This window comes from Amborella trichopoda, chromosome 3, assembly GCF_054954075.1.
Source record: "Amborella trichopoda isolate Santa Cruz 75 chromosome 3, AtrichopodaSantaCruz75HAP2 v2.0, whole genome shotgun sequence".
In the NCBI taxonomy this organism is placed as follows: Eukaryota; Viridiplantae; Streptophyta; class Magnoliopsida; order Amborellales; family Amborellaceae; genus Amborella; species Amborella trichopoda.
In genome coordinates, this window is record NC_142338.1 from 58,211,365 (window position 1) to 58,226,227 (window position 14,863).

Sequence of the window (14,863 nt, forward strand, 5' to 3'; positions counted from 1 at the left end):
ATTTTTTTTCGATGGATTTTTGAGATGCACATGTAATAATTCTATATTTAAAGGTTGCGACCTTATATAAACTTTTTCCCTTAGTGATTTCACCCCACTTAAGTGGCCCGAATCCAATGTTATAAATATCTCTGCTTGTTCATTGTTCTAAATATATAACATGTTTTTTATATTAATTTTTCTTGTACATGCTCGTGAGGCAGAGGCATTTCTAAAGTAGTTTAGTCATTCTTAGGAAACAAGAATAGCAACATCTTATTTAATTAGAAATGCTCCTAAATCTAAACAAGCAGGGAGATTCATGTCATTTGGCTCGAGCCCCTTGTTTATGGTTTTGAATCCTAAATAGAGCTCTTTATGGCAACCTCCCCAGGCCTGATCTAGAAAAAGAACCCTGTTTCTCAAATAACAGAGATTAATTAAGAATAAAGCATGATATTTTAGATGCTTTTCGTGTTGTACATTTTTCCCAATAAGGTAGTTTGTCTCATGTTCCTCTGTAACTAGGTTCCCTAAGGAATAGCCTAGAATTGAATGATCATTAGAGTTAATCTAGGCTCAAGAAGAATAAATGGTCCAAATAAACAGAGCTTTAACTAAAGGAGGCATCTACTATTACTTTATTAAAGTTTGGGGTTTACATAGTAACAGTTTTTCATGCCCTTATAAATAGCTTGGAAAGAAATGGTTGTACTTAGTTTAAAATTGTAGTTTTGATACAAATTCCTACATATAAGAGAGGTGGTCATATAGACCTTAAAATTTCAGCTATGGATTCAGGGAGAAATTTGAAGAAGATTTATGCAGCTGTAGTTAATGGCGATTGGAGTTATCTAGAAGATCTTTTCGTGGACACCATGATCATGGAGAAGGAAGAAATCACAAATAATGATGATACCATTCTTCATGTAGCTGCGCAAGCTCGACAAACGGAGATGATGCAGAAACTTCTGGAGCTAACGGATACAGAAAATGTAGCTATGAAGAACAAACATGGGAATACACCTTTGCATGAGGCTGTCATCACTGGTTCGGTAGGAGTCTGCCGGGCTTTGGTCGGTAAGGATAGACAGATGCTAGACATGCGAAATGTTTTGGGAGAGACACCATTATTTTTGGCCGCGAAATTTGGGAACAAGAAGGTGTTGAGGTCCTTGGCTTCTCAAATGCCGAGTCTGTTTGACCCAGATGGTGATAGGAGTGCCCTAAGGAGAGATGATGGGCACAACATCCTTCATGCTGCCATTGAGCAGGAATCCTATGGTTTGTCTCTTACGTTTCACTCACTATTAAAATCACCTCCTTTGATCTCAATTCTCAATAAACTTAATTTGGAGCATGCTCAGCCAATTGAGCAAATTACAAAATATTTACATCAAAATTGAAGAGAGTTAAACATTTATGAAAAGAGTAAGAAAAAAAGGTCTCGGATCGGAACTCGATATGTTCCTCTTGGTCAATATCCATTTCATCCTTAGTCGCTTTAGAAGACTCTTTTATAACTTTGGAGTCTGAACAGGAATACATTGACATCACCAACTAACAGTTAAGTATTGTGCAACAATACACGGAAATAGATGGTTTTTATCAGTTTGATTTCACAAACATCTTTACAAAAAGGTTTGTGCCGTGATCAGCTTTCTGTAGTTCTTAGAAAATCAGGTGCAGACAAAATTAGGAGCTCAAAATAAAGCTCCAAATGAGTTCATATTCTAGATACAACTCTAGATGGCCATTTATTCAAAGCTATGATCTAGGGGCTCAAGAGCTCAAGATCGTCTTTTTAAACGGATCCCATTGTTAATCAAAGGATCGAAGAATAGCAGGTCCTGAAGATTCTCCTAACAGAGTGTTTGAAGGGATTGGTCTGTGATGGTCCAGAGAGAAATGTCAAAATACATCATCTTGAGAGTTTTCAAATTACAGAAGAAAAAGTAGGATGGAATAGTATTACACTGCAAAAGGATTGATCTGTGTTATTTCTTGCAGATTCTGCATTAGAGATCCTTAAGAACTTCCCATTTTTGGCACTTTACAGAAATGAAAAGGGCTTGCTCCCTCTCCACATCCTAATCCGCATGCCTTCTCGCCGCTTAGGATTAGTACATCGAGCTATCTATGCATGTAAGTTCCTCTCAAGATCCACTCTCATTTAATAAATAAACGTGCAATTTGGTGCAATACATGTGAACCACGTGCAATGCACAACAGAGGCCTACACTGGAACAGAAGATGTCTGTACAATTGCAATACACAAGAGATGCAATGCACTTCTTTCTTTTTTTCCTTGTTATTATTTTTCTTTATCAATTGCCATGCGTGCAATCACAGAGATATGATCATTATGCTCCAACCACGTTATTTTATTCCACCTCTTATAAAGAAAATAACTTGCATCAAAATACATAATAATACAAGGATACATTTGTACAAAACTTCTACCCTTGATAGACTTATACATTTATACAAACTTCTACCATGAGGATATGCGATGAAGCCAGAGACAGTCAAGAGATATCCAGTCCACAAAAAACAAAATCTGATATAAAGGCAGTATAATTGTTGTAAGGGTAGTAATGTTAGAGGAATCATTACGATAGGGTATAGAATGGATGCGGAAGGCAAATATATATCTAGTGGAATCATAACCATATAATATGACCATAATCAAAATTTCTAGATTTGTCTCATGCACTATGCGGATGAGAAGAAGAGATATATTTGACTTCCTAAATAAATAATTCACAAAAAATAAATTGATCAAAATAACCCTAAAAGTTTAGGGGTAGTTTGATAAATTTAAGTTTTGCAAATTATTATTTTTATATGTTTATTATATTATCTTATTTTTAAAGAATAGATGCTCAAAATTTCAAGAGATTTGGATTTTAAAATTAAAATACGAAATGCAATCATTACCATTAGATCGACCTAAATTCAATCTGGACCATTGAGCTAACATGGTAGTAGTTAATTAGTATATATATATATATATATATATATATATATATATATATATATATATATATATATAAGAAAAAGCTTGGGTGAGCCCACTAGCTCACAGGAAAAAATGAACCCAACTGCTCGGATTGAATTTGGGTTAATCTAACGATCACAGATGTCTGATAGTGTTTGAATTTTAATTTTATTTTTTACAAATCCAAATCACTTGAAATTTTAAGCGTGTGTTCTTCTCATCAAGCCGCACCTAATAAAAATATAAAAAAACTAATTTGTAAAAAGTAAATTGACCAAAATACTCTCGAAACATTTCGGGGGTAATCTGATCAATTTATTTCATGTAAAATATTTTTTGATATTTTTCAAAGATTCACCTATTTTTGATGTACACACGCTCCAAATTTCAAGTGATTTAGATTTGTAGAAAAAAAATTAAAATTCAGACACTACCAGACATCCGTGATCATCAAATTGGCCTAGATTCAATCTGAGCCGTTGAGCTCATTTTTTCTTGTAAGCTAGTGGGCTTTTTAAATGTCCCTTCTATAACAAATCAATTTTTTAAATCCATTTTTCTATAGATTTTTAAGTTTATTTGGATTTTTAAGGTTATTTTTGGTTTTATTTTACTTTTAGCAACATTATTTTATTATATATATATATAATTTTATTTTTTACTTTTTTTTTTTACTTCCAGTTTTTGGTATTGTACTTACTCGATGAGTACATTGGACTCGCTGAGTCACTCGAGTCCCGTAACATTCCATTAACAATATATTGACCACATAAATTTGAAAGAAAGACTGCATTGTTAACGGCAAAATAAGTAACGATAGTCTTGGAATTGTTGCAAATCTCCCGATTTAGAGAAGTATAGGCATTCTAAATAAAATAATGAAATTTTTTAAATTGAAATATGTGGGGGCCATGCTTTTTACTTTGTTCCTAGTATATGCCTTTTGGTCATGTTTATGTGATGGAGCAAATTTTTAAGGATTGTATACGAGTATCTACTTTCAATTTGAATATATCATACTCACCGTTAGGTCAATAACTTTTCTTCTGAACTTTGACCCTGATCAATTGTAATCTTTTTAAATTTAAATTTTAATGGCCTGATTGATTGTGACTTTCTTATACTGATAGCGAATTTTTTTATCATATAATTTTTTTATTTATTTTTAGTTATTTGTGTCATGGATGATTTTATGGTATAGTTTTTATTTTCAGATACAATAGGGAGAAACAAAAACAAAGTTCCAACAAAATGAAATAAAAAACGATGAGAATTAGTACATAAATATCACATGGCAGTTTTTTTTTTTTTTGATAGGCACCCTACTTGTTCCCCCTGAAAGGTGGAGTCCCGAGGTCATACGAGACGGTCCAGATGCAACGTTAGAAGACAACGGGCCTAAAAAATCGAGGGTGATTATCGGCTCCATGGTTAATCTTATTAAATCTGTGCACAACGTAACAAGGAGTACAGGTATGCTTCCTCATGTTAAGCGTGAGTGCCGGTATTGTTTTTAAAATATATAATAAGACTATTTATTTTGAGTACAAAGACGTCAGCATCATTCTTGACAATTAGATATAAAATCCGGCTGCCTTTGTGTACTATTGAATGGCTTAAAATTTAAAAGATAATTTTTTGAGCTTTGTGACACACATCATAATTTTTTTTTCAATTAATTGAAGTCGGCTGGTCCGTCAGTCTGTTCTGTTTAAGATCATACCTTCAGTGAGGCCATCTTGATGATAAACAATTTAATAATATAAAGTATTTATTTTTTATAATCATTAAAAACTTGTTGAGAAAATAAACAACCGGATAAAAGATTAACTGTTTACCGAAAGAGAAAAAAAAAAAAAAATTGAAGCTGATGAGCCTCGCCAAACAAGAACTAAGAAACCAATCGTATTAGATAACCAAGAACTATTGAAGTCAAGGTAAATTTTGAAGTCGGTAAGTAAATTTGCCAGGGGATCCTTATGAACTTCTTGACTTGGAAGTCATACTTATAGACTGCCACTAGATCATAAATAAGTGAAATGTGTAATTCTATTTATTTATTCGAAATAGATCTAAACTTTAAGGAAAATATTATTAAAGAGTTTACATTGTTTTCTAAAATTATTAAAGGGCCCAAAAAGATCCTCCATCATTGCAGGATTCGCTTTCAAAGTTTCACATTTAAAAGCTGCCTCCTCAAAACAATAGATAAAAATTACAAGATGCCTATGTTCAAGGTTGGGATCGCGCACAGTTGCAAAGTGACCGAGAAACGCAATCTCATAAAACCCCAAGAATTCCAAGATCGGAACTGCATTATCTCACGCGAATCCTGAATAATTAGGGATATTTTGATAGCTTAGCTAATTTAAGTGGGTCAAGCTGACGTACATCGCAGATATGGACGTCAAAATATTGTGCTTCCACTATACCTCAAAATGGATGGTGGAAAAGCATATTAAAAAAATATTTATTTATTTTTTAAAATTTAAAATTCTAAATTCATAATTACTATGATTGCTGAGATTAACAAATCCCCAAATTTTGGATCCAAAATCTACCTTAAGGGCAATTATTTCATGCAACCGTTGTATAGTAATATGATGCAATAACCTTAAAAGACCATCTTATGGCTATTTGTTTGATCCAAATTTTGAAATATACACTCTTTCATTCTAATGAATAATCACAAAAAAGGAAAATTTGAAAACACAATTTAGAAATTATTTTTTTAGCTCAATTAACATAGGACGTTTATTTTGGTGAGATGCTTAGATCTAGGCCTTAGAAGGATTTTTTCAGTTCCAATTTTTTTGGATGGCTTTATTATCAGCAGATGAACAATGTTAAAAAGAAAAAAATGATTTTGAGTTTATAAATGCTAAGATCTTGAAATTCACAAAATGAATAGTTTAGATTCGTTTTTGGAAGGGACTCATTTTGACCATATGGAGGGTTCAAATTGAACTTTGTTTTTTTTTTTTGGAATTGATTATTTAGATGAAGAGAGTGTGTGTGCAAAATTTGGGATCATACGAATACCACAAACATGGTTTTCTAGAAGTGTCGCTGGATTATACTATAATACAACCATTGCATAGATCATTGCTCTCTATCTTAAAGATGAATTTTGAAGGGGGCCGCATATCTATCGGTGAGTTGGTTGACTCACCAACACTTACCCATTACAGAAATATTCTGTACTCTTAAGTGCGGGGAAAGTAGAACCATTGTTATCAAGACCGAATCGAACCGACGATCCTGTTGGTTCAATCGCCGATCGATGCTTTGGCTGGTTTGGTCCAGAGTAAAACCTAGATTTCCTAAACAACCAATAAAAATTAGTATTTGATTGCTTTGGTTGGTTCGACCAGTTTGATTACTTTATAGTTTTTTTTTTTAATATTTTTAAAATCCAGTCAAACAAATTCGATGGACGGTCAGACTAGACCACTCACCGGTTCAATGAGTGGTCCAATTCAGTTGACACTGAATAGAACTACCAAATGACCTAAACAACCCTTAACAACCAAGGATATTTGAGTATAGACACTTAAAGTGGGATTACTTCCAAAATACCCCCAGTTTTCAACTCTGAGCAAGGGTAATTTGGAATGTTTTAGGGTACGTTTGGATGGTGCGTAATATATCCCCTGAAAAATATTTGCATATGTAAACACTTTGCAGTAAAAACTTTTACAAACTTATATTTGACCATGCTGGTTAACACAATTAAAAAGCACTATGTAATGAATTGCTTATATTTGATAACTTGTTTGGATTTAAATATATTTTATAACTTATTTAAATATATTTAATCTATACATGCAATATTTAAAATAAAACGTTTATATAGAGCGCAGGCTCTAAACAATCAAATTAGAGCCTACTTCAGAAATTTCAATAGAAGAGGTTGTTTTGATGCCTAAATATCCTCAAATTGATCATTGCAACATCAAGATGCATGGACATGAGAAAAAAATGGTTTTCAAGTTTTTGAAATAGTGCATCTTGTAATAAAATTTTAGATTGTTAATTTTCAAGATTTTCAAGTTTTTATAGATCTGCTTGATTTACACTATTTTTGAAATTTTAAATTTTATAATTAAAGATGAGAATATATTTTAAAGCTATCGCAAATATTTCTAATGTTAAAATCATATTTCTCTAAATTATTTGAAGGTGTGATCTAATCTGATTGTTTAGAGCCTCGGCTCTATACAAACGGCACACAATATTTACATATTATAACTAAAAATATAGTTAGCCTTAATGGAAACTCAGTGTCGTGGTTTGTTCTTAATTTTCTTTTTGTAGTTTATTTCATCTCTATTACTTTTCTTTCAATTTTGTTACACACAAATTCTTGGATATTTTCCGTTGGTTGGTTTGTTGGAACCACAAATTAGTGTTTGGATGAGTAAGGACCGGATGGTGGGAACGACTCGAAGGGCTTTCAATTTCCAAAAATTACCATGTAAAGAAAAAGGCTTGTGTGTAATGTATATCTATGTACGTCGTTTATAAACAGGAAATTACACATCATCTTTTTTTTTTCTTGGACTTCTAGCTGGGTAGAAGGCTAGCTCAGCTTTGGTCGTAACTAACTTGAAGGATTGAACGCTTGACTCGGGTTTGGCCCGATTTAGATGACATTCCTCAGCCAAAATAAATACTAAGTGTAGGAACTATTCATTATCAGTAATGGAGGTTGATCATCATTATCTTGATAGCCGTTTTTTAATTAATTGCGGTTGGTTATACGAATCGTGGTCCACTATTCTGCTCTATTAAGAATCATACCCTTATGGAGGTCATAACTCCCCATATCTTTTCGAATTACTTCTAACTGCGTCTTTTTGGGCCTACCCCTTTTCATTTTTGAGCCTTCTACTTGAACTAACTCGCACTTCTTAAGAGGTGTTGTACTTGGTTTGTCAAAAAAAAAAAACAAGTGCTGTACTTGGTGTGCGCTAGCCCACCTAAGTCCACTCTCTCTCATCTTATCGCCTATTGGTACCACCTAAATTTTTTCAAATGTATTCATTTCGAATTCTATTCCTTATTGTCTTGCCATTTATCTATTTCAACATCCTCATCTCCGCTACATTCATTCTATGTGTGTATTGTTTATTTTCCGCTAAATATTCTGCCCCATAGATATGACATGCAATTTGAAAACTATAACGCACCACAATATAACGATTTACCTTGATTCAGTATTCACTAGTTGGGATTAATGCGTATTTCTTGATATGCAGGGCGGAAAGTATTAACTTGGCGATTCCGGACTAGCTCGAGCGATAAGAGAAATATCTTGCAAGACCTAGAGAATCCCCCCGTAACTTCCACATTGAACCTTGCGGAACGTAGCCCCCAGATGAGTGAATTAGATGGCCAGGACTACCTTGCGGAACGTGGCCCTCAGATGAGTGAATTAGATGGCCAAGACTACGAAGGCCTTTTAGAAACACAAACTACAAGGGATAGCCATGCACAAAGATTGGAGCGTTCATGGTGCATCACATTCAAGACTTCTATAAATTTCACATGGAGAGTATTTATGGCTGTTTTGGTAAAGTTTGTTGATCCTATACTCCACGTCGTGACAATTGCCTTGGGGTTAGGTAAGCAGCTATGTCTCTTACGCACCCATGCCCCTCGCATTATTTCAAAGGAAATATAAATAAAAGAAAGAAAATTGTTTCATGCGGGGTGGACCACATTTCTACATATGTGATCCAGAAAGTGTAAAGCATAGTAGGTGTTCCATCTAAAAACAATTGAAACCAGGAGTCTTAATGTTTTCTTACTAGAATTATTACTTTTAGTTTTTAAATTTTATTTTATTTTTTCATATTCATGATCTCCATCTTTAAAAATTAATTCTTAAAATCCATCTAAAAAATAGATTTATTAAGAGGCCTACATTTCTACATATGCGGGTTTGGCGGAACAAAAACTGAGTCCAATACAGAAAGGTCATAGAACAATATAGTTGTTCATGGGTCAGTTTGGATGATGCAGTATTGGAAAGCAAGAGCTCATAGACGAGCTCGGTTATTTGGTGTCTGGTGAGGGGCAAATATAAAGCAGAAAGAGAACCTAATCATATAAAATCAATTAAATCATTACAATTTTTTTGGTCGTTTTATTTATGTATTTAGATGGCTAAGAATAGTTATGAGTTCCTTGTGAAAAAAAATAAAAATAAAATAAAATAATGAAGGTCTTTCTCTCTCACTCTCTCTTTGTTTTTTTTAACTGAAAAATAGCAGACAAAAAGCGCTTCAATCTGAAAAGCCTCAAACATGAGAGAAAAAAGTTTAAGTTGAAATTTTATGTGAATAATTCTGTTTTAGTTTTAAATAGATGATTGTTCAAAATTTATTATTGTCATTTAGCAATATCATTTTCACAAGAACGACCATATTTATTTTTACCACACAATCACTAATATTCGGTCACTGGCACGTTGAAGGGCACACATCGGTGAAGGAACTTAAAAATATGAAGCGGAGGCACAAACTGGGCACCCTGCTTGCGGTAGTGGCGGTTGCTAAATTGATGGACCATGGGACTGCGAGGGCCGGCACGCAAGGTCCACCAGCAGGCAGTGGATCATTCGACATGCACAATCCGTTGAGCCCCTTCTTGCGCATGGATAAACCCCCCAAAGCCATCGCATCAGTAACCCCACATGAAACCAGTCTGGGCACCTCAGACCCCATCGATTATGTTGGCTTTTTCGGAACTAGAACAATTGGTGCCAACCACGGTGGCTTCTATGGCCTCACACCAATTGATCGAAGTGGGAATCATTCGACATCAATTACACAAAAAGGAAGCGACAGCTCAGGTTTGAGTGCACAGGATGCCGTGGTTTGGAGTGCCCGCGACTCGGTTCTATGGGAGGCAACAAAGAACGGGGTTTTGGAGGTGGTGAGAGTTATTTTAGCTGCTTCGCCTGATGTGGTGAATGTGGTGGATGAGAGGGGAAGGAACATTTTGCACCTTGCAGTGCAGTACAGACAACCGCATATTTTCAAGCATATTCTTAAGTCTGGAGTACCCTTGGGGTTCGCTTTGAGGACTGTAGATAAGGATGGGAACAATTTATTGCACTTGGCAGCTAAGCTACCAGAGCAAACCAACCAGCATGCGGTCGTCCAGGGAGCTGCTTTGCATATGCAGTGGGAGCTGGAGTGGTATGAGGTAAATCTCTCGCTCTTAGTGGTCATGTTACAAAATCATACTCCCAAAATATTGACCACAGAGCACCCCATTCTTACGAAGATGAAAGTACTAGACCTCATAAATACTCAAATTTTATTTCAAGGGAGTATGAAGATTTTTCTTTATTTAAAATTAATAATATATTTTAGAGACATTTATGATCAAACTTTTGTTACTAGGGTTCTCTAACATCATGTACAAAAGAGTGATTTACGTATGTACCCTAAATTTTTTGGTAAAATACAAAATCGTTCGTTTATAGGCGGAAATTACAAAAAAGGTCGGTTAACCCATCTTTTTAACTTTTTCAAAATTACCCATCGGACAACCTAAATTTTAATTTTTTTTTTTTGATATAGTATTTTTCATTAGTAGGGCAGTGCTTTTATTTAAAATTAATAATATATTTTAGAGACATTTATGATCAAACTTTCGTTACTAGGGTTCTCTAACTTCATGTATAAAAGAGTGATTTACGTATGGACCCTAAAATTTATGGTAAAATACAAAATCGTTCGTTTATAGGCGGAAATTACAAGAAAAGTCGGTTAACCCATCTTTTTTATTTTTTCAAAATTACCCATCGGACAACCTGAGTTTTAAATTTTTTTTTTTGATATAGTATTTTTCATTAGTAGGACAGTGCTCAAAGCTTTAAGCATTAGTAGGGCAGTGCTCCAAGCTTTAAGGCACTGCCCTACTAATGAAAAAACTAAAAAAAACTATAAAAAAAGAAAGTCAAAATTTGGGTTGAAAGAGATTCAACTTTGAAAAAAAAAGTGGGTTGAACGACATTTTTAGTAATTTCCATATATAAGTGGAGCATTTCGTATTTTATCTAAAATTTTAGGGTCCATATGTAAATCACTCTATATAAAAGGAAAAGGTTTACATAAGCCTGCAACATTAAAATGTAGAATTAAGGTGTACCCTAAATATCCATCATAAATAGTTATTTTGACGTTGGAAAACCCTTTAATTGATCATATGGACATCAAGATGTATGAATATGAAAGGAAAAATAGATTTTGAATCCCAAAATAGTGTATATTGCAACACTTTATCGGGACTATCTATTTTCAAGATTTTATGTATTTATAGATCTACTGGATTTGACCCATTTATGGAGTAGAAAGTTTAATAATTAAATATGAAAATAGATTCTCGAGCCATCCTAAATTTTTTGGACACCAAAATTATATTTATGATAAAATTCGCAGATGCGCCTTAATTTGATTGTTTAAGGTTGCAACCTTACAAAACCCTATATAAAATGAGATTTTTTCTCTAATTATTTTCCATACCGAACGCTGATTAAGGGCCTATTTGGATTTGTGCATCATAGGCAGCCCGAATTCAAGTGCCCACCCTTCTCTTTTAATTTAGTTTGGGGCCGATTGTTAAATACGAATCGCTCTGGCTTGCATGTTAAATGCCGCTTATTTTAGAGTGGGTAGAATCTATGAAAGGTGTGGTTAAGCTTATGAGGTGTATTTTATACAGCGCCTCAAGTAAAAATAAGGTCGTTTTATAGCAACCATTTTTTTGGGTAATTATTTTAGGAAAAATATCTCTTTATCCTCTATTTTTAACTTCCATATCTCATGAGATCCAAGAATTGAAACTATTACTTGTAAACAAAAGGTCATCATCTTTTCTATCTTACAACCCCCTGGATCCTTTTGACCATAAATTTCTGACCCAAACAAACACTAAAACGATACCCTATTCAAACTCTATATCTCTCTCTCTTCGCTTCTCGGTGAGTTTACCAGCAAAGGGGTTTAGCTTGAGCTCGAACATGAGCATACCTTCTTGTGTGTGAGAGAGAGATGAAGTTTGGGTTTTAGAGAGAGATAGAGTTTTAGAGAGAAAGAGATAGAGTTTGGGTTTTAGAGAGTGATGGAGTTTGGGTTTTAGAGAGAGAGAGATAGAGTTTGAGTTTAAGGGAGAGAGAAGGAGTTTTGAGACAGAGAGAGAGAGACGATGATGTGAGAGAGAGACATGGAGTTTGGGGTTTAGAGAGAGATTGAGTTTTGAGAGAGAGACGATGATGTGAGAGAGAGATTGAGTTTTGAGAGAGAGAGATGATGATGTGAGAGAGATGGAGTTCTAAAGAGAGAGTTAGACTCATTTCATAATTTGTTGAAGTCCATAATACATGGTCAAAAGCGTTTAGGGGTTGGAAGATAGAAAAGATGGATTCCGTTTGCTTACAAGTAATATTTTCAATTTTTGGATCTGATGAGATATAGAAGTTAAAAATAAGAGATAATAGGATATTTTCCCATTAGTTTGTACCATCAATTGTAGTTGAATAGTATCGATTTGACATAAAACTTAAGATAGTATCAAAATTTGATGCTTTAATACTATAACAAAACTACAACTAAAATGAATGATGCTGTAACCTACTCCGTTCTTTCTGCAACTAAGATTATTGCCCTATATAGACTTTCTCCGAACCTAAATTCGTTTTTTTCATTCTCCGGTAAGTTGGCCTAGTGCTACGGATTTGTATACCGCATCCAAATTGACCCGAGTCTCACAAATCACTGATAATATCTTCATGTCTTGAAATTGTGAAGATGGTGAAGGAGTTCTTGCCCAACCACATGGTCCTCAAGCAAAACAAAGACCACAAAACGCCCATCGAGCTTTTTAGGGCAACGCACAGCACACTGGGCAAGCAAGGCGCCGACTGGCTCACAAAGACCGCCAAGTCCTTCTCACTAGTGACCACACTCATTAGTACAGTGTGCTTTGCCGCCGCCTTCACGGTGCCAGGCGGAGTCAAGCAAGAGAACGGGCAGCCCGTTCTCTTGGGGAAGACTCCATTCCTTGTTTTCTTGATAGCAGATCTGGTGGCCCTCTCTTTCTCTATCACCTCTCTGGTTATGTTCCTTGCTATCCTCACATCTCACTTTCAAGAATGGGACTTTCACCGCCGTTTGCCATGGCAACTGTTGGGGGGCCTCTCTACTCTCTTTATCTCTATTGCTGCTATGCTGGTGGCCTTCAGCTTTGGGCTCATTCCCCTTTTGCATGGAAGGTTCAAAGACTTGAGGCTCATTATCATTCTTGTTCCAAGCATTCCGATTGGTATCTTTGCATTCGTTCACCTTCCTCTCTATCTCGATCTGTTCGAGTACAGTCTCCGGAAATTGCCACGACTTAGTTACAAAGATGATGTGCTGTGATGAACTACTCGGGGGGTAGAAAGCACAGCGCGTTTCAGCTACCAGAATGTTGGAGGATTATCCTAATTAGTCTCTCCCTCTCTCCTCTCTCCAAATTTGTTTTTTTTAATTGGAAAAAATTTATATAATTTTCAACCTTTATATTATGTAAGTAAGAAGCCCCTGAAAAATGTATGAAAAAAAAAGGTTGTTTTGACACGGAATACCATCCCATTGATCATCTAGACCTCGAGATTTATGAATATGAGAAAGATAAAATGATTTCAAAAATTTCAAGTGTTTTTAGATTCGCTAAATATGCAAAATCTTTTAATTTTCATGCCATCACAAGAGTTTTCAGTCCCATAATTGCATCTATCGACATGGTTTGGTGGTGTGCCTTACTTTGGTTAAGGTTGTTGCCTTATACAAATCACACTTTTTTTATTGGTAAGCCAAAAGATAGGAAAACATGGCTCATGCTCAACTCTTGTCTATAATAGTTCTGCTGTGTAATACATCAGCTGAGTATTAGCACCTAAGTCGATATTTAGGGCTCCACAGCAGTTTAGTTTTAGATAACACAACTTTACGTCATTCATGGCCCGGTCCTGGCCTAAAATCCCATTATCGATTTGTGTTGGAATCTTGTGCCTCTTCTCTCTCTCTCTCTCTTTTTTTTTTTTATAAAATAAATTATATTTAGATTAGGCCAAGCTACCTTTACCAAGAGTAGAGTCGGGCCTGAGCTAGGGTCCCTTTGTGTACGTCTAGGCCAGGCCCACCTTTATGGGGCTTGAGCCTGCCCTGGCCCTTCCCTTGCCACCATTATAACGTGTGAATGTAGTATTTGTAGACCGGCACCATGTGCAAATACAGATCGTGATTTCAATTTCAATTTTAAGCATCTGTATGCAATGAATTTATCATGGCCGTTGGCGGTTTACATCTACCGTTGGGGTAATTTTGCTTTTTCCTACGGTATTTCATTCAGCTCATTCAACACTTTAGCGCCTATTGAGTTTGCTGGCAATGCTTACATCATTTTCATTAAATTACTAAAGGTAAAGCAAATCTGTTCTAAATCTATAGTTAAATGGAAAATTGTACTTTAAAGTGCTAAGTACAAGGGTGAATTCCCAACTAAGAGGCAAAGTAAATGGCATTGGCAATAAACAAAGAAAAGTAGGAAGCATATATGCTCAAATTTTTGGAAGAATATATTCCTCTCGAATGGCATACGGTGAATGGAAAGGGAAATGGGCATTGCCCTCTGGACGATTGCCCATTCGTAAAATTAGACATACATGAGTACGTTGAAATTTGATATTTTTGAAGATATGGTTATCAATTTCCTTGTCCATTTTTTTTTTTTCAATGAAGTTGATTGTATATTAATATATATTAATAGAGACTGTGTATTATAATAGAATATCAGGATTGCATATTCTACAACTATTTACCTAAA

The 14,863-nt window shown here is 35.0% G+C and overlaps 1 protein-coding gene across 3 annotated transcripts; it reads left to right on the top strand.

Moving 5' to 3' along the window:
• The first annotated feature begins 671 nt into the window (after positions 1 to 671).
• On the top strand, positions 672 to 13,686 carry LOC18429609 (uncharacterized). 3 transcript variants are annotated; one of them, XM_020664179.2, is made up of 6 exons: positions 672 to 1,263; positions 1,990 to 2,124; positions 4,298 to 4,453; positions 8,242 to 8,607; positions 9,462 to 10,195; positions 12,805 to 13,686. In XM_020664179.2, exons 1-6 carry the CDS (start codon positions 771 to 773, stop codon positions 13,414 to 13,416), a joined length of 2,496 nt encoding a protein of 831 aa, XP_020519838.1. In that variant the 5' UTR covers positions 672 to 770; the 3' UTR covers positions 13,417 to 13,686. The 3 variants fall into 3 exon arrangements, with proteins under 3 accessions (XP_020519838.1, XP_011621743.1, XP_020519839.1); XM_011623441.3 differs by lacking the exon at positions 4,298 to 4,453 and having other exon boundaries at positions 700 to 1,263; XM_020664180.2 differs by lacking the exon at positions 1,990 to 2,124 and having other exon boundaries at positions 700 to 1,263.
• The last annotated feature ends 1,177 nt before the right edge of the window (positions 13,687 to 14,863 follow it).

What these genes read in the sequence shown, in the direction of transcription:
- LOC18429609 (XM_020664179.2), top strand. Translation starts at nt 771, where the DNA reads ATGGATTCAGGGAGAAATTTGAAGAAGATTTATGCAGCTGTAGTTAAT. An exon ending in GACAATTGCCTTGGGGTTAG is followed by an intron (nt 8,608 to 9,461) that starts GTAAGCAGCTAT and finishes GGCACGTTGAAG; the next exon opens with GGCACACATCGGTGAAGGAA. An exon ending in GGGAGCTGGAGTGGTATGAG is followed by an intron (nt 10,196 to 12,804) that starts GTAAATCTCTCG and finishes GAAATTGTGAAG; the next exon opens with ATGGTGAAGGAGTTCTTGCC.